General features: G+C 40.5%; 1 protein-coding gene across 3 annotated transcripts in view; it reads left to right on the top strand.

Annotated features, from left to right (window-relative positions):
* Positions 1–18,296, top strand: part of Dnah12 (dynein axonemal heavy chain 12) — a 175,954-nt gene that overhangs the window by 155,056 nt on the left and 2,602 nt on the right. For all 3 annotated transcript variants that reach the window (XM_037208770.1, XM_037208769.1, XM_037208768.1), the window contains 7 exons: positions 4,099–4,236; positions 6,680–6,913; positions 8,658–8,846; positions 10,289–10,392; positions 14,178–14,382; positions 15,952–16,089; positions 16,821–16,912. In XM_037208770.1, coding sequence (XP_037064665.1) covers positions 4,099–4,236; positions 6,680–6,913; positions 8,658–8,846; positions 10,289–10,392; positions 14,178–14,382; positions 15,952–16,089; positions 16,821–16,912 — 1,100 coding nt within the window. The remainder of the gene's footprint in view (positions 1–4,098; positions 4,237–6,679; positions 6,914–8,657; positions 8,847–10,288; positions 10,393–14,177; positions 14,383–15,951; positions 16,090–16,820; positions 16,913–18,296) is intronic.

Below are 18,296 nucleotides of genomic sequence, written 5' to 3'. Positions count from 1 at the left end.
TCTCTGTGTAGCTTTGCGCCTTTCCTGGAACTCACTCTGTAGCCCAGGCTGGCCTCGAACTCACAGAGATCCGCTTGCCTCTGCCTCCCAAGTACTGGAATTAAAGGCATGCACCACCACCGTCTGGCCTCAGCCTGCTTTCTTATAGAACCCAGGACCACCAGCCCAGGAATGATGCCATCCATAAAGGGCTGAGCGCTCCCCTATCAATCACCAATTAAGAAAATTTCCAGCAGGCATGCCTCCATCCTGTTCTTATCGGGTTATTTTCTCAATTGCGGCTCCATCCTCTTTAATGGCTTTAGCTGTGTCAAGCTGACAGAAGACTAACCAGCACAATATCCAAATGATGCTAAGGGAATACACCACAGGGCATCCATACAGTGTGTCTACTGAAGCACTATTCACAACAGACAGGCTGTAGAATTTACTGGCGTATCTGCCAATAGCTCAATGACTAGAAAGTATGTGGCATATATACATAGAGAGTTTTATTCTACCAAAAATAAGAATGAAATTATGTCAAAAAAGCCAGACAAAGAAAGACGAATATCACATATCTTCTCTTATTTGTAGGTCTTGTAATTAATCACACACATGCACACACACACACACACACACACACACACACACGCACGCATGCATGCACACACACACCATATTAACATAGTAGGGAGATAAGGGAAGTAAGTATGATTAAAGTACATGATATAATTTGAAACAAATTTTCTTCATAAAATTCATGAATATAAATGAACAAGTCAATAAAATTGTAAAGCATAATAACCCTCAAGTAAATAAACGTACAATTTTTGCACATGGTATTGAAGACTTTAGGGGATCCCAGTATAGCACTCACTTTTCCTGTCTGAATTCTTTCCAACTAAGAATCTCACCCCAAAAAAAAGCATATACATAGGAAAGGCAAAATTACAACTTTATTGATGATATTGGCTGTCTTCCTCAGCTGCTCTCCACCTTATTTTTTGAGGCAGGAGATGACTGAATCTGAAGCTTGCCATTTTGGCTAGTCTGGCTGGCTGGCCAGTGAACTGTTTGGATCCACAGGTCTCGGGCCCCGACTCTGGGTTACAGGCACACTACCATATCTGGCTTTTACATTAGTACTGGGGATTTGAACTTGCTTTCCCTGCAAAAGCCATCTCCCCAGACCCTCCAAAACCTTTTGAGTGAGGGTTTGGCTAGCCTCAAACTCATAGCAGTCCTTTTGACTCAGCCTCCTAAGTGCTACAATTCTAGGTATGTGCCATCATTCCTAGCTCCAACATTAACTATTTTATATTTGCCTATTTACGCCGAAGAAGAAGAAGAAGAAGAAGAAGAAGAAGAAGGAAGAAGAAGAAGAAGAAGAAGAAGAAGAAGAAGAAGAAGAAGAAGAAGAAGAAGAAGAAGAGTGAATAAAAATAGTGAATAAAAAAAGAAGAAGAGGAATAGGCAAGAGAAAGGACTGAATAGTTGAAAGACTACTGTCTCTGCTTAATGATGATTCCTATGCCCCTACTTCTGCACAGTAACTCTGTAAGTCTAAGAAGAGACTTTATGGTTTTAGAAGAGAACTTACCAGAACGGAGACGGCAGCATAGTGTGTGATCCCTACAATTAGAAGACAGAGGACCAAAGACGGGAAATCATAAGCAAAGCTAATTTGGGACTCAGACTATGCAAATAAAAAATGGTGCTGTGTTGAAGAGACACCCTCGCACTTCCTGTATTATAACATTGATCAAGCAATGTTGGCATTCCATTATTGTTGTCTGTGACATCCAAAGTTAGTATCCATGCCATGAGTCATAATTTTATGGTTAATAGTGGTGACCTTCACCAAGAAACTTCTCTGGAAGTAAAAGCAAATAGAAGATAGGTCAAATAAGAAAGTCACGCCTTGTTTTGCTTTCTGTGGCTGTGATAAAACACTGACCAAAACCAACTTGAAGAGGAAAGGGTTGATTTGGCTTCCACGTACTGATTACAGACCATCATTGAGGAACATCAGGGCAGGAATTCAAGGAGGATCAGAGGCAGGAACTAGGAGGAAAGCTGTGCAATGGCTTGTCCAGTTCCCCTTTTTACACAGCCCAGGACCGCCTGCCTGGGTATGGTGCTGCCCACAGTGGGCTGGGTCCTCCTACATCAATCACCAATCAAGAAAATGCCCCCAGCGACATGCCCACAGGCCAATCTGATGGAAGCTGTTCTTTAATTGAAGTTCCCTCTTCCCAGATGATTCTAGTTTGTGCCAAGGTAAAAAGGAAACAGACCCACATGGAGTGAAATGCTCTGTGATGTTTGTTCTCACTGTGCTGCAGATTCTCCTAAAGGGCTTGCTCCAGCATGCACTGCCAGACCCTCCCCTCCCCTGCCCCCAAGTTTCTAACTCAGTGGTCTAGGAGGACGCTTAAGAGTTTGGGGTCATAATTCTCAAGAGAAAATGATGACACTGACCCTGGCACTTATACTTTGGAAACCATTATTCTAAGGTTTCTTCAGGTGTCTAGCTTATAGATACATATAAAATTCTTTTAGAGGCTCCCAGAAATAGTTGACATGCCCCTAGTAATATCTGACAACTGAGCCCACAATCATCTGAGCTGTCATCATTTGGCCACTGGAAATAAATATCTTATTGTTCCAAGTTGTTGATATCTAACAATGATATCAGTTCCTTTTCAGTTTCTACATCTCCTATGCCCAGTTATAGTCTCCCTGGAGGAGGCGAACTCCATTCAGTCAGTAAATATTTACTGAACACGTACTAAGTGCAAGACATGCTCCTCTAGCTACCTGCGTCATTAGTGTACTTGCCATCTACTGTGAGAGATCTGAAGAGACCCTCCGGAGCATCCCCCAGAGCACTGTCACAGGAAGCCTATGTGACATCCATCTTAAACCCTGGAAGAGGTCATGGGTAGATCAACTATCCACGGGAGGGAAGGCATAATGGTGGCAAAGACCCATTACTGTAAGCGTCTGGAGGAAGAAATATATTTATGTATCAAGGAATTGTTCTCAAAAGGTTCTTCTCTCCCTGTTTCTCTATACCGTTATCTAGTGTATAGACATATATTTTGACTTATGTATGTTTCAAGAGTAGAGTCTCTTCATTAAGGCACAGTATGCTTACATTTCTGGATTGGTTGGGTTTGGATTTTTTGTTGTTGTTGTTTTGCTTCAGTCTTGAGATGAATTTTGTTATGTTTCCTAGAGTAACCTCCATCTCCTGGGCTCAAGCTCTCCTCCTGCTTGAGCAGCTAAGGCTATAGATTTGTACCAACATGCCTGGTCTGCATCTCATTAGTAAAGAATGCATGAACTATGACTGTGTCCTAGCCACTCCAGACTCTTGGGCAGAAAGATTGCTTCAGCCCAGGAGGCCAGCCTGGGCAACAGAGCAAGATTCTACTTGACAACAAATGGAAAGGGAAGGAGGGAGGGAAACGGTTACCAGCGCATCACAGGAGGGTAGCGATGGACTTGGAGCTATGTTTGAGGTGTTCTAACTTGAAGTACATGTCATCAGTATACTTGAAATCTACTGTGGAAGACCCAAAGAGATGGGTGAGCATCCTTCAGAGCACTGATAGAGGAGGTACAAGCGACATCCATATTAGACATTGGACAATGTCATGGAGAGATCAGCTAAAAATGCTTTCCCTAGTGCTCTCCAAGTGAAAAGTAATAAAACTGGGCATTATATATTGGAATTCATTCATATTCTCTTCACTAGTCATTCTTTTGCACTTACAGTCTCAAGTACATGCCCACAAATCTACAAACTAATACTGGGTTAGAGATAGCTGTGAACGGCAAGGTATCATTACCAACAGTTTTATAAAATAGTAATAATTTTTATTTTAGTAATACTCAACATTATTATGGCTTGCTTAGATTTGGATATTTGAATTAAGCATAAGATGAATGCTTTTTATAGAAAGTATGCCTTTAGATACATCCTTTTTAAACCAGAAGTTTGTACTGACATGGGAACATAGACTCTTGTAATGAAAGACCATCTATTTTTCTAGTTTTACTGATGGAAATCTAATCCTATTTTTCTCTTGTACAATTTTTGCATTAAAGGCATGGGAGAAGCTGCTTTTTGGAGTTTGCTTTTTTCATGCTCTTGTTCAAGAGAGAAAGAAATTCGGTCCCCTGGGTTGGAACATCCCATATGGATTCAATGAGTCAGACCTACGCATCAGTATCCGACAACTGCAGGTAAAATGAGAAAGAACAGGCATTTGTGAAAGAGTGCTCCTTAGTCCCCACCACGCTTAATGGCACTTACGTCAGACTTGATGATAAAGATAACAGATTCTTCTTATAGGAATTATTGATACGTGGCTGGAGATGTAGCTCAGAAGTAAGCACTTGCCTTAATATACATGAGGCCATGTTTGGACCCCAGCACTGAAGGAGGAAAAAAGAGTTAAAAATAAATTGTTAGTATCTTATCAAGTCTTTTAAAAATAATGAATCAGAAACCTTAAACAGAAATAAGTCCTTTATTTTGAAAATCCTTATAGTTGTTGAAATCAGTGCTTATAAATTACAATCTATGTTGAATGACTTTGATTTGAACATTGTTTTTGAAACTCGTAGTAGGTAGGAGAATATTTTGCTTAAAATATTTTCCATACAACCTATAAACAACTGAGAACTCACCATCTGCCAGGCCCCAGATGTCAGCCTCATGACCTCACCCTTCCCAGAACTAGCATTGAAATCCACAGACATCAGCTAGATCGGTCTTTCATATCTAGTGGTGAGGACATGAACTGAGATTCACCTTTAAGCCATCTTCATCTGGCCACAATGGCAGGGTATCTCTCCAAAAGGCCCAAGCAGAAACTGGCAGCTAAGTGGTTAAACAGCAGAGAGAGAGCTGTCTCTATCTCTTGCATATGGTACAAATTTAACATTCAGTTCTCTAGGGGGTCTCCTCCAGTTTGGGGGGACCCAGTTGAACATACTTGCGTCCTCCCCTAAAGAGAAGGAAGGGGAAACTTTTTTCAAATGGCACATAATTTATTCCCTCCAAGGATAACCTTCCCTTTTTCTCAGCCCCCCCCCCCCAAATCTCTTGACAATTATCTTCCTCCCAAAAACATGAGGGTCTCAAAAAAGACTAAGCCCTTATTTCGACCGGGCTCTGGAGAACTTAGAAAATACTTTATCAACCATGCACCATTTCTTCTATAATTCAGAGACAGGCAAAACTCTCTCAGCAAGTAACATACCATTGCAACACACACACTACCCCTGTATATTGGACAAAGTACAGGATCTAGAAGTGGAAGAAATAAATTTAAGTCTTCCCATTACTTCACATTTTCCTAACATTTTCATGTTCTGCAAGGTTAATAGCAGATGTATAAGACAGAGTGAAAGCCATGCAAATCACAGCTTTACTATTATTGCTACCATTACAAGGAAACTTATGTATTGAAACCATGTTACCATGGGAACAAGGACCCGGCACTAAGACTTAAAACTGCTGTTTTTATCTCACTGTGAAAGGTGTCCTGAAACAGGCCTCAGGCCCCCAGCATTGGCCTTGTTGGTATCTGGGACTGTGGGCAGCTACCCTGTGCATTCAGAGCATCCCATACCTCTACCCAAGAGATGACAGTAGCACCTCACACCCACCACAGTTATAATTTACTGATCTCCAGACATTGCTGAGTATCCTCTCACAGATAAAAATGGACCCCAATTCATACCCAAAAAGGCTTGTTAGGATTGATTCATTTCTAAAAGCTTTAGCAATTCCCATGTTGCTTATTTAACATAAGTATTTTTCTCATTTAAAAATGCATTATGAAGACTGGAGAGATGGTTCAATGGTTAAGAGCACATATTGCTCTTGCAGAGGACCTGAGTTCAGTTCCCAACACCCATGCTGGGTAATTCACAACCACCTGTAACTTCAGCTCCAGGGGACCCAGTGTCAATCTGGCTTTGGGGTCACCTACACTCCCATGTGCTCATACTACATACATAATTACACACACACACACACACACACACACACACACACACACACACACATGATCACATGTAATTTTTTTTTCAAGAAAAAGGTACTTTGAGTGCTCACTGGAAAAGAGCACGTGATCTACCTGAGCATCTGACTGAGAATCTCCAGCACCTATGTGCATGCCCAGACAGGCTAATCCCAGAGCTCACTGGCCAGGCAGCCTAGCCCAAAACGGCAAGCTTCCAGTTCACTGAGACCATGTTTCAAGGCAGCAAAGCAGAGAGAGAGAGGAAGCCACTGAGTCTCCTGATCTGGGCTCCACAGTCACCCCCTTGAAATGCATGCACACCCCACACATAATCAACAGATGAGCGAGGCACGGTGGCTCACCCTGATCCTCCCAGCCTTGGGAGGCTAAAGCAGGTATATTGGCTTGAGTCTGAGGCCAGCTCGGACTATAGAGTAAGAGTAAATAAGTAGTAAATATCAATGTATTTATATTGGAAAAATGGAGAATGGAGACAAAATAATTCAAAATAAAATACTGAACACCAGACATTCGGTAATAATTCTTTCAACTCCCTTTCTACATAGGGAGAGAGAGAAAAGAGAAGCCATTTTAAAACGAAAATGAAATGAAAGGATTTCCTTTTTTTTCCTTCACTTCTCTCTTTGCTTCAGTTGTTTATAAATGAATATGACACGATCCCATTTGAAGCCATCTCTTACCTGACCGGGGAGTGTAACTATGGAGGAAGAGTGACGGACGACTGGGACAGACGCCTCCTGTTGACCATGCTGGCGGACTTCTACAACTTACACATCATTGAAAACCCTCATTACAAGTTCTCTCCCAGTGGGAACTATTTTGCGCCTCCCAAAGGCACTTACGAGGACTACATTGAATTCATTAAGGTAAATGTTGGTCTGAAATGAGGGTAAGACATATTTGTGTTTGTGTGAGAGAGAGTGTGTGTGAGAAAGTGTGTGTGTGAAAGAGTGTGTGAATGTGTGTGAGAAAGTGTGAGAGTGTGTATGTGAAAGAGAAAATGTGTGACAAAGTGTGTATGTGGAAGAGAGTGTGTGAATGTGTATGAGAGAGAAAGTGTGTGTGTGAGAAAGTGTGTATGAGAGTGTGTGTGAAAAGGAGTGTGTGAATGTGTGTGAGAGTGTGAGTGTGTGTGAGAACGTGTTGTGAGTGTAAAAGTGTGTGAAAGAGCGCACGTGTGTGAGTGTGTGAAAGAGTGAAAGTGTGTGAGAGTGTGTGTGTGAAAGAAAGTATGTGAATGTGTGTATGAGAGAGTGCATGTGAGTGTATTGTGAAAGTGTGTGTGTGTGTGAGTGTGTGAATGTGTGAGAATGTGTGTGTGTGTGTGCATGTACAAGTGTATGTGTGTGTCAGAGAGAAAAAGTATGAATGTGTGAGAAAGTGTGTGTGTGTGTGTGTGTGTGTGTGTGTGTGTGTGTGCTCTGAGTGATGAGCTGTACCCTCTAATGTATAGGTTTAGACAAGCAAGATTCTAATAAACTTTCAGGCTCATTTTTGTTCAGGTAATTACTGGACAGAAAATCTGAAGCTTTTAGTATTTGATGTTTAGTTGATTCTTAACCCTTTGTTGTTTGCACATCTGCCTTATAAATTTGTTGTTGTTTGTTTTTGTTCTTCTGGGGGCCGCCCAGCTCCCAAATAAATCACACCCAGAAGCTTATTCATAATTATGGATGCCTGGCCTTAGCTTGGCTTGTTTCTTGCTAACTTTTCTTAACTTTAAAATTATCCCGTTTACTTTTTGCCTCTGGGCTTTTTCCTTTTCTTCTGAATATCTTACTTTCACCCTTACTCCACGGCTTGCTGTGTAGCTGGGTGGCTGACCCCGATGTCCTCCTCCTTCTCTGGCTACTTCTTCCTTTTTTCCCAGATTTCTCCCTCTGTATATTCTCTCTACCTGCCAGCCCCGCCTATTCTTTCCCCTGCCTTGCTATTGGCCGTTCAGTTCTTTATTAGATCATCAGGTGTTTTACAAGGGCACAGTAACACAGCTTCACAGAGTTAAACAAATGCAACATACACAAAAGCGACACACCTTCAAATAACATTCTACAACAGGAATTGATGCTTTGTAGTAGGGAAAGAACAACACTTTGCTCTGCCCTTATGGTATTCCCTGGATGAAAGGCAGTTTCATGGGAGAAACAACATATAATTTGTATTGATGTTAATATTTTGAGTATATGAACACTTCAGTGAAAGGATTGAAAACCAAAAGAAGCAATTTACTTTGGGGTTTATAAAGCCGTTTAAATACACAGATAAAACAAAGGAAAAGCCTTGGACTTAAGGGGCAATAAATTGTGAGAAAGTGCTTAGGAAACATATGGGGGGGAAACTAACGGAAGATCAAGTTATCTTAGTAGAATCGCAGATTCACCCCAATACGGTTTTCTGTCTCTAGTAAGAACTCTCCTCTTCTTGGCACAACACAAGGGGAAAATTACAAACGCCCTGCTGTTAGGCAGATTAGAGGAGGAAGAAAATCCTCATCCTCGACATAATGAGCCTTTAGCTCAAAGTGATGCTTATGCTAAGGTGGCATGTTTTGGAGCGGCATATCCTGATCCCTAGTGAATGTATGATGCATGCTTTATCTGTTTTCCCTAGAAACTTCCATTTACTCAAGAACCTGAGATATTTGGACTACATGACAATGTTGATATCTCCAAAGATCTTCAACAAACAAAAGTCCTCTTTGAGTCCTTGCTTCTCACCCAGGGAGGCTCCAAGCAATCAGGCTCCTCAGGAAGTACTGACCAGATCCTGTTAGAAATCACTGAAGATATCCTCTATCAGGTGATACTTGGTTTGAAATGTAGTGCTTCTGCTGTAATAGAAATTGCATTTGGATGGGCAATCCCATGAAGCCGGACTATAACTTTCAGCAATATACTTTACTTCTCGTACATTAGTTTCCAAATCTGCTAGGTGGAGAATAGTTGCAGTTGTTATAAGGCTTTTTGAGGACATTAAGGAGAACATTAATTTAAAGTAGTTTGTAAAATGCCTGCTACATAGCTAAGTTCTTAGTAACTATAGTTGTGGATGAACTACTGTGCCTATCATTCATTTTTATTTCTAAATCAAAAGTAAAAAGACATTTTTAATGGAATGTTCTGAATTTGCTGGTTCAGGGAGAACATGGTGGTTTTTTGGTCATTTTTATCTGTACCTTAGGAGGTGGCTGTCACAGGAAGTCATATCCGTGCTCAGGCAGCAGTTATGCATTCCCTTTCCATGGTACAGCCCAGTGCACTTAGCCTGCTAGGTAATGCGGAATGGTGCTCTACTGTCCTCTTTTCCAGTGACCAAGGGGAATGCGAACAGATTATGAGCCTCAGCAGCAATCTTTATAGTTTCCTTCCGATGTAGCTACTGTAAATATGGCCATCCTTCAGTGTCAAACACCCTGACACTGCAGAATCTGGCCCCTATTCTACTTGCCTCCAGAGGCCGTGGGCTGTACCACTGCAGCATTCCCACACAATCCTGGCTGTGGTCACTACAGTAGGGAAGGAGGTCCAGTGTATGCCACCATGATGGTGGCCAACAGTCAGTCCTGGCCTCCAAGCTACTGATTTTGCAATATGCCTCTCTTCACACCTGCTTCTATGGTTTACCTCTGTGGGGAAAGGCAGTTGACTTCGTGAATGCTGTCTCCAGTAAGGAAGGCCCTAGGAAGGACCTGGAAGAAGATTTAAGACATATTTGGGGGAGTGCTGAGTCAAAATCACTAGACTAGCACCACTTAGATTCTTAGGACAGAAAGGGCAGCTTGACCCTCAGTTCGAGCATTCCCTGACTGGGAATTCTCTTGCCACCTCAGGAGTGTGAGCTCCAATGTCTTAGGACTTTGAGCATTCCAAAGTCCTCACCATCTCCTCACCTCAAGTATCTGTAAATATGACATCAGTATCACACACTGAGTGGCTTTCTCTCTCCCTGTACCCTAGAACATTCTGTGTTTACAAGATTAACTATTTGATAGGAGGGTAAGTGATAATCGATTATAAGTGAACATGAAACAGTTATGAAATTGTAAATACATTTTATCCATGGAAAACAAGACTCAGTTTGCAAAAAGAAGCTATACAGATTTTTAGAAATAATGATGTTCTATCTGTAAAGTGGAAATGATAATGATTACCTATGTGTCAGTTATTATTGACATTACAGCTGAATGAAGCTTACTGTCTATTTTGAGAGTAACTTGTGACTTTCAACATACGTTCTTTCAGCTCCCCCATGATTTTGATATTGAAAAAGCACTACGCTATTATCCTGTGAGGTATGAAGAGAGCATGAATACTGTGTTAGTGCAAGAAATGGAACGGTTTAACAAGTGAGTAAATCCCCAGGAAGTCAGAAAGCAGCCAAAGTTGACAAAATGACTTACTGCTATTGAATTTTAAAATCTTAAGAAATTATCAAAATGTCCAATTTTATTTTTTTAAGTACCATAGCCTTATCCCAGAAGAGAATCTTTTTATCGTGTAAAAAAATGATTATGAAAAAGAGATCTACTCTTATTGATTAGAAGTAGTCATTAATCACATAACTTCTCATCTATTATTGTCCTCTTCGCAAAGTAAAGATGGGGCTGGAGAGATGGCTCAGTGGTTAGGATCACTTGCGGCTTTTCCAGTGGACCTGAGTCCAGTTCCTGGTAGCCTCATCAGGCAGCTCCCAACCAGCTGTAACTCCAGCTCCATGGTATCCAGCTCCCTCCTCTGGTCTGGCAGCTGCACTCATATGCACTTATCCAAACCCAAGCATCCACGTAATTAAAAAACAGTTTAAACAGAGTGAGCATGGATGGGCCTATGTATCCTTTCTACCAGTTTCTGTCACTGATATGTGCTTCCTTTGTCTTTATTTTTAAGTGCTGTGGCCCAGATTAGCTATCAACTAACCTTTAGACCTGACTTATTTATTGGTTGGTTGGTTGGTTTTTTGTTTTGTTTTGTTTTGTGTGTGTGTGTGTGTGTGTGGTTTTTTTTTTTTTTTTTTTTTTTTTTTTGGTTTTTCGAGACGGGGTTTCTCTGTGTAGCTTTGCGCCTTTTCCTGGAACTCACTTGGTAGCCCAGGCTGGCCTCGAACTCACAGAGATCCGCCTGGCTCTGCCTCCCGAGTGCTGGGATTAAAGGCGTGCGCCACCACCGCCCGGCCAGTTGGTTGGTTTTTGAGACAGAGGATAGCCTAAGCTGGCCTCGAACTTGCTATGTAGCTCATGTGGCCTTGAACTCCTAAACCTGCTGCCTCCACCTCTGAAGATGCTAAATTACAGGTGTGTACCACTACATCTGGCTCCCTTTTCTTACTGAAGTTGATTAAGTACCCCATGATAAATCAATTATTTGCGCTGACTTTTATTGAATTTTTTGTAATTCAAAACTGGATCAAGAAAGAGAAAATTGTTTTCTGTAATATTTCCATGATTATTTTGTTTTCTAGACTTGTTGACATACTAAAGTAAACTATATGAAAATACCATGTTGTTCTATTTAACTCTGGGTTTTGAGGGGAGCATTTTTTATTTGTTTGCTTGCCTCTTTGGTTTGTGGTTCTAAAGATTGAAACCTAGGGCTTCATAAGTGCTAGGCAGATGCACTGCCACTGAGTCATATTTCCAACAGTAATTCAGTATTTCTTATATAATACTATAATTATATGTGTGTATGCATATCTACATATACATGCATATATATCCATATCTATAATAGTATTCAGTCTCTCAGCTAGTAGGGCTTCATTAATCACTACAGGTATATTTATGGTCTATTCAGCAGTTGGACTTAAGTAGAAAACAGTGTTTGAAAATTTATAAATCAATACATAATTCATACTTTGATACATGGTTTCCCTTTTCAGCCATTGCATAATAATTTTTTGGTTTTTATGAAACAGAGTCTTGCTATTACATAGCACAGACTGTCCTTGAACTCACTATATAGCCCAAGCTGGCCTCAAGTGCAAAGAAATTCTAAGCCATTCAAGTGCTAAGATTACAGGGCTATGCCACTTTGTCCTGCCTGCACAACACCTTTTTTTCAACTTTTTTCTATATTTCCATGTTATCTGTAATATTATACAGATAATGTAATATTTTTCCTCGGGTGATTCTTTGCTTGAATGAATTTGATCCTCCCAAAATGGTCCATAAATCCAAAGAAACCTTTATAAAAGTTCAAAGGTCTTGTCTCATAGCTATAGGAAAAACAATTTCAGAATTCATATAATTCATAAAGAGTCAGACAGTATCTCAAATATCTAATGCAGTTATAAGCAAAGAAGAGCAAAGTTGGGGACATCACACTACCCAAACTCCAGGAGCATGATCAGATGGTGGTGACTGAATGCGCTGACCGAGGGAGGGACAGAGGAAAGAGCTCAGAAAACGGAAAACATAGTTTATAGTCAGCTGGTAGTTGACAACAGGGCCAGTGGTACCCAATGGAGCAGCTACAGTCTCATTGTAAGCAGTGCTGGGGAAACTGGATGTGTGTAGGGCATTGGACCTTATGTCATACCACATACAAAGCCAACTGCAAAGAGATAAAGGTTTAAACCAAGACCTGAAAGTGTACTGGGCCGGTGGTTCAGTGGTAGACTACATCACTACTGTCCTGAGTTCAGTCACCAATACCAGACAAACAAGCCTGAGACTATAACCCTCAAAGGCAAAGACAGACAAATGGAATTCCCTCAAAATACAAAGATTCTCCATATTAAAGGAAGCAATCATGTATAAAATATGTAAGGAACTCACACAACTTACAGATTAATCAGTGGGCAAGAGACTTGAACACGCATTCTCACACAAGCTATCCAAAGGCCAATGTTAGAAGGAAGGCCAGCACCAGCACCAGCACCAGCACCAGCACCAGCACCTAGAAGAGACGCAAATGAAAAGCGTTGTCATCCCTCGCTCTCATGAAAACGGCCAGTGGAAAGTAAACCCATACATACATTATGTGAAAACAGCATGGAGGGTCCTCAAGAACCAAAACCAAAATTACCATACCACCAGAAGTCTCATTTTTGAGTATTTACCCAAAGATTTTCAATCAATATGTCAAAAAGAGGTCTCTATTCCTATGATTACTACACCACTGTTCACAATAGCCATGCTATAGAATCAATGTGTATCCATCAAAAAATAAAGAAAATGTGTTACACCACACAATGAATAGTATTTATTTGTAAAAAGTAAGGAATTCTGTCATTTGTGTCAACAGTGATGGAATTGAAGACTATTTCCTAAATGAAAAAAGCCAAACCTAGAAAGATGAATACACTTGTTCTCGTTTTTTGTGGATAACAACTAATCTTATCTGACAAAGAGTGGAATAGTAGTTATCAGGACCTGGGAGATGGGAGAATTGGGAAATGGTGGTCAAAATGTGCAGTCTCACTAGGCAGAAGGAAAAGCTTGATTGGTCAGATCATTCACACAGCATGCATAATACAGATCATAATTTTGTACATGTTCCATTTGAATACCATAAAAATGTAAATTTCCAATGTTCTCATGGCATAAAATATGAACTATTTGCAATCATCTGTTAATGAGTTTAACATGATTTTCCAATTGTATTAAAAATTATAACACCACCTTATATTCCATAAACATACACAATTATAATTTATCAACATATACTTTTTAAAGTTATCTAGGTCCTGAGCAATAATAGCCAGAAAAGTATTTGATATTATTTGATATGGATATCAAATAATAATAAATTGACATGCTACTGGTTTATTCTGTATTTCAAGATAGTATGCCACTTGTGGTGGTGTGCACCTTTAATCCTAGCACTCAGGAAGCAGTGGTAGAGGGATCTCTGTGAGTTCAAGGCCAGCCTGGTCTACATAGCCAATTCCAGGTTATCCAGGGCTACATAGTAAGACCCTGTCTCAAAAAAAAAGTATGTAAGGCTAAAATGACAATGCTCATTCAAATGGCACCTACGTTTACCTCATATGCCGCCTATCAACGGGCATAGCCGTGCTTTGGGGAACACTCCCACAAAGCTGTGACTGTTTCCTGTTGTCTCTTCTTTTGCAGATTGTACATGGATGTTTACTATCAAGTATATGTTGATGACACCATTTCTTTCATTGCAGTTTAATTAGAACTATACGTAATACTCTACAGGACCTTAAGAAGGCTATTAAAGGTGTGGTTGTAATGGACTCTGCACTGGAAGCGCTTTCAAGCAGCTTGCTTGTTGGGAAGGTTCCAGAAATGTGGGCGGAACGATCATACCCAAGTCTGAAGCCCCTTGGAAGTTACATCACAGATTTCCTAGCCCGGCTGAGCTTTTTACAGGTAAAGTGTTAGATAGATAGATAGATAGATAGATAGATAGATAGATAGATAGATAGATAGATAGATAGATAGATGGATGGATGATAGATAATTTTATACTTAAAATATGTATTATTCAAATGAAAAAACATTCATTCAAATATTGTATATAGCACAGTATATATTGTATATAGCAAAATATATACTTGTCATTGTTGAGCAGAGAGATATTAGTAATCAACTGTGGTCACTTTAATGTCCCTAGGTTGAAAGAAATGTGATGAATAGTTTCCTGGTTATCTAAGCAAAATATATGAATATATAAAATGCACATGTTTTGAAGTACTGAGTAGAAAATTGAAATTTTACTTTAGTCAAACTCAAGTGACATATTTATAAAAGTTCTAAGTCTGTGATTCTCAGACTCTACTGTTTAATGTTGTCTTGTGATTTTAATGCTCAAAGGAAGTCACAAAAAAGCCCAAGTCTTAGATTTATCAACATTTGTCCTTTGCCTTCTGTCTTATCTCAAAAAAAAAAAAAAGTGTGAAGTTCTTTGACTCTCCCTTCCCAGACTGCACATGCATATATATGCACAAAGATGTTCAGGGCACAGGAAAGTATAAGACAAGAAGCTGCTGTTCTTCCTCGGCTCGTGTGCTTTCTTATCTCATAGTTTATGTTTACACAAAGGTACCGTGTGGGGAGAATGAGAGGGATACTTTGAGAGTAGGGTAAAACCTGTAGCAAGGGCTTCAGCAAGCACTTCTACATCTTTGGCTTACACTGAGTCACTTGCCGCCGTGACTTGAAGTATGATTGGTCAGATGTTAATCACAGGCTCCACTCCAGGACTAGGCAGAGTTCTGCCTCCAGAAAGATTTGGACTGAGAGTGTGGGAGGGGTGAAAGAAAGGCAGAAAAAAAAAAAACACGGTGCTCATTCAGCATAGCCAGGACCACTATGTAGGCCTAGCTAATTAGAGTGAAGAATTCCTGAAAGTAAAAGGCACACTTGAAAATATACCATGGGGCCAGATGGAAAAGAATCTTGAGTAGGAGACTACGAGGTCTGGTTTTACTTTGGTGGGCCACTGCAGAGTTGTGCAAGATGACAAACTATGCCTGGCCAGAAGTGTCTCGGCGACATTGTGCAGACATTGAGTAGACAGGAGCAAGAGGACAGTGCACGCTGGAGCAGGAAGAAGACTGAGCATCCAGAGTGGGCAGTGCACATGCAAACAAGGACCTTACCTGGGCTCAAGAGCTGGGCTAGCATGAGATATAGCATTAATTAAAGGTTAAAATTCTAAAGATGGCAGCTCTTCACTGGGCTCAACAATGTAATGAACACTCAAAATTACAGATGGCCTTTTGCAGATTTGACTCTTTCAAGTTAAACTTACTCAAATTAATGCTGAAACCATTTTGAATTTCCAAGAAGAATAACTAGGAAAAAGAAAGGAAGAAAGAGGGAGCATTTGATGTCAGGGAAAGTGAGGACAACATAGACGAAAATCAGAATCAGGAATTGTACGTGCAGTGACACTTTCGTAAAAATAGACGTAATGTATCTTGTTTTCCTTTGTAGGAATGGTTCTCTTTGGGAAAACCCAATGTGTTTTGGATCTCTGGTTTCTTTTTCACCCAAGCTTTTTTAACCGGAGCGATGCAGAATTATGCCAGAAAGTACACCATCCCTATTGATTTACTAGGCTACGAATTTGAGGTACAAAAGGTCACTCCTTTAACTCAATAGTATGATACTAAATCAGTCATATGCTTAAGCAAGAAGAATATACAAAATTTATATATAAAGGTTCAATATAACCAAATTATTTCTCTATTCTTTGTGTTTTATAAATTATATAACTCTTGTCTTACAGTATTTAGAGCTTTTGTAATGTCAATATTTGGTACAAATAACCCAGTATTGTTCTTATGTTAACAAAAATTAATGTGATAAAATGTTTCAAAATAATTGTATGTGGCTGGGTAGATAGCTCAGTTAGTAAAATGCTTAACACACAAGCATGGGGACCTGACTTCTCCCCTAGAAAAGAACCCGTGTGAAACTGCTGGCCAGATTACATGCATTTGTAATCCCAGCGCTGGAGAAGTGGTCAGGTAGATACCTGGGGCTCACTGGCCAGCCAGCCAAGGAAGATGGCTCCTGAAGACTCACACCCAAGGTTGACCTCTCCTCTGCCTCCACACACCCATTCATATACATGCTCATATGCCTACACACACACACACACACACACACACACACACACACACACACACACACACACACGGCAACTATATAATAGTGTATATTTTTAGACATTATGGATGAAAAACTTTATAGTCTGACAGGTTTTTTTTTCTTAATGTACCCTGACAGTCCAGCCAGAGTTTTCTTCATGAGATGAAGGTATGTGGTGAACAACATTAACAGTGTGTGTCTCTTTGCAGGTGATTTCTCGTCATGCTTCTGACAGCGCACCAGAAGATGGCGTGTATATTCATGGCTTGTACCTTGATGGAGCACGGTGGGACAGGACCAAGTTAGTGCTTTCCATTCAAACTGTCTGCCACCACAGATTAGTCATAGATCAATCACTGTCATTAGTGGTCTCCTGTCTTCTTTCAAAGCAAAGGGCCTCTTCTAGGAGAAGTAACATGTCATCAGAATCCTTGCACAAGTCTTCATGCAGGCTGGGAAAATGGACGAGGGATTATTTTTAGGTCCTAACAATTTTAGCTGATATTCTAGTGGTCTCAATAGTAGAAAAGTTAGCTGAAATTATTTTCCTGCTTCTACTTGAAAACGGCTCCCTTCCATCTTGTAATGTGTAGGACTGAATCAATTTTTAACCACTGACAGTTTAATAAAGCTTCCATTTAGTGAATGGAAATCTTCTGCTTACATTTGATTGTGTGTGTGTGTGTGTGTGTGTGTGTGTGTGTATCTATGTGTATGTATGTCTGTGTGTATCTGAGTGTGTATGTGTGTGTATGCATGTATGAGTGTGTGTGTGTGTGTGTGTGTGTGTGTGTGTGTGTGTGTGTGTGTGTACAGATTCCCAGTTTTATTCTTAGAAACAGAGAGGAAACTATTAAGCTTTTCCTGGTTTAAAATAAGTAGGGATGAGAAGAAAAGGCAGAACATTTCCCTTAGAGCCTGGTCCTTAACAATTCATTTATCAGCATGATCTATTGTTCAAAAATGGGGTTGGACTTTGCTCCCAAGTCTGTGGAAAATGAGGTAGGAAAAACCACTGAAAAGGAAGCAATATGCTAGTTCTATAGAGATAATTTCAAGACAGGGTTACTGAAGAGGCCCAGTCTACTCCCTGGCCTCCATGGGCTTATAGTCAGATCGTAATGCAAAATGTACTCAGTCCGACTCCAGAAGTCCCCACAGTCTGTCTCAACAAAGTCACGATTCCAAAGTTCAAAGTCTCTTCTGAGACTCATGGCAGCCTCTCATCTTTAACCCGTACACTTCTGAGTTCTATTCCCCACAGAAGTGTAGTCTAGGCTGGCCTTGAACTCCTGATCCCACATCTTCTTAAGCACTGTCCTCCTGGTGTGCACCACCATGGCTGGTTCACCCCTCAACAGGTGAACAGGCGAATTGCCATTTTTCTTTGCCTTCTTCAATTGCTTAATTTTCCTTCCTTCCTAACCAAAAAAAAAAAAGTAGCATACTAAAAGGAAAACAGATCTGTTTTCTTTATTTTATATTTACTTTGTCTTGTTTATCGAGGTCTCACTCTGTATCCTAGAGTGGACTTGGACTCGAGGGAGTGCTCCTGGCTCAGCCTCTGTAGCACTGATCTTAGAAGGATGAGTCAGCATGCCCAGCTTACACTTGACCCTTGACCCTGTCAGGAGCTGGAGAAGATTATTCTGTCTGTGAGCCTCCACTCTCTCTGTGGACTAGGA

The sequence above is a fragment of the Peromyscus leucopus genome, chromosome 9 (genome assembly GCF_004664715.2).
Source record: "Peromyscus leucopus breed LL Stock chromosome 9, UCI_PerLeu_2.1, whole genome shotgun sequence".
Taxonomy (NCBI): domain Eukaryota; kingdom Metazoa; phylum Chordata; class Mammalia; order Rodentia; family Cricetidae; genus Peromyscus; species Peromyscus leucopus.
Note: the sequence above shows the minus strand (reverse complement) of the source record. Positions and strands in the feature narration are given on the sequence as shown.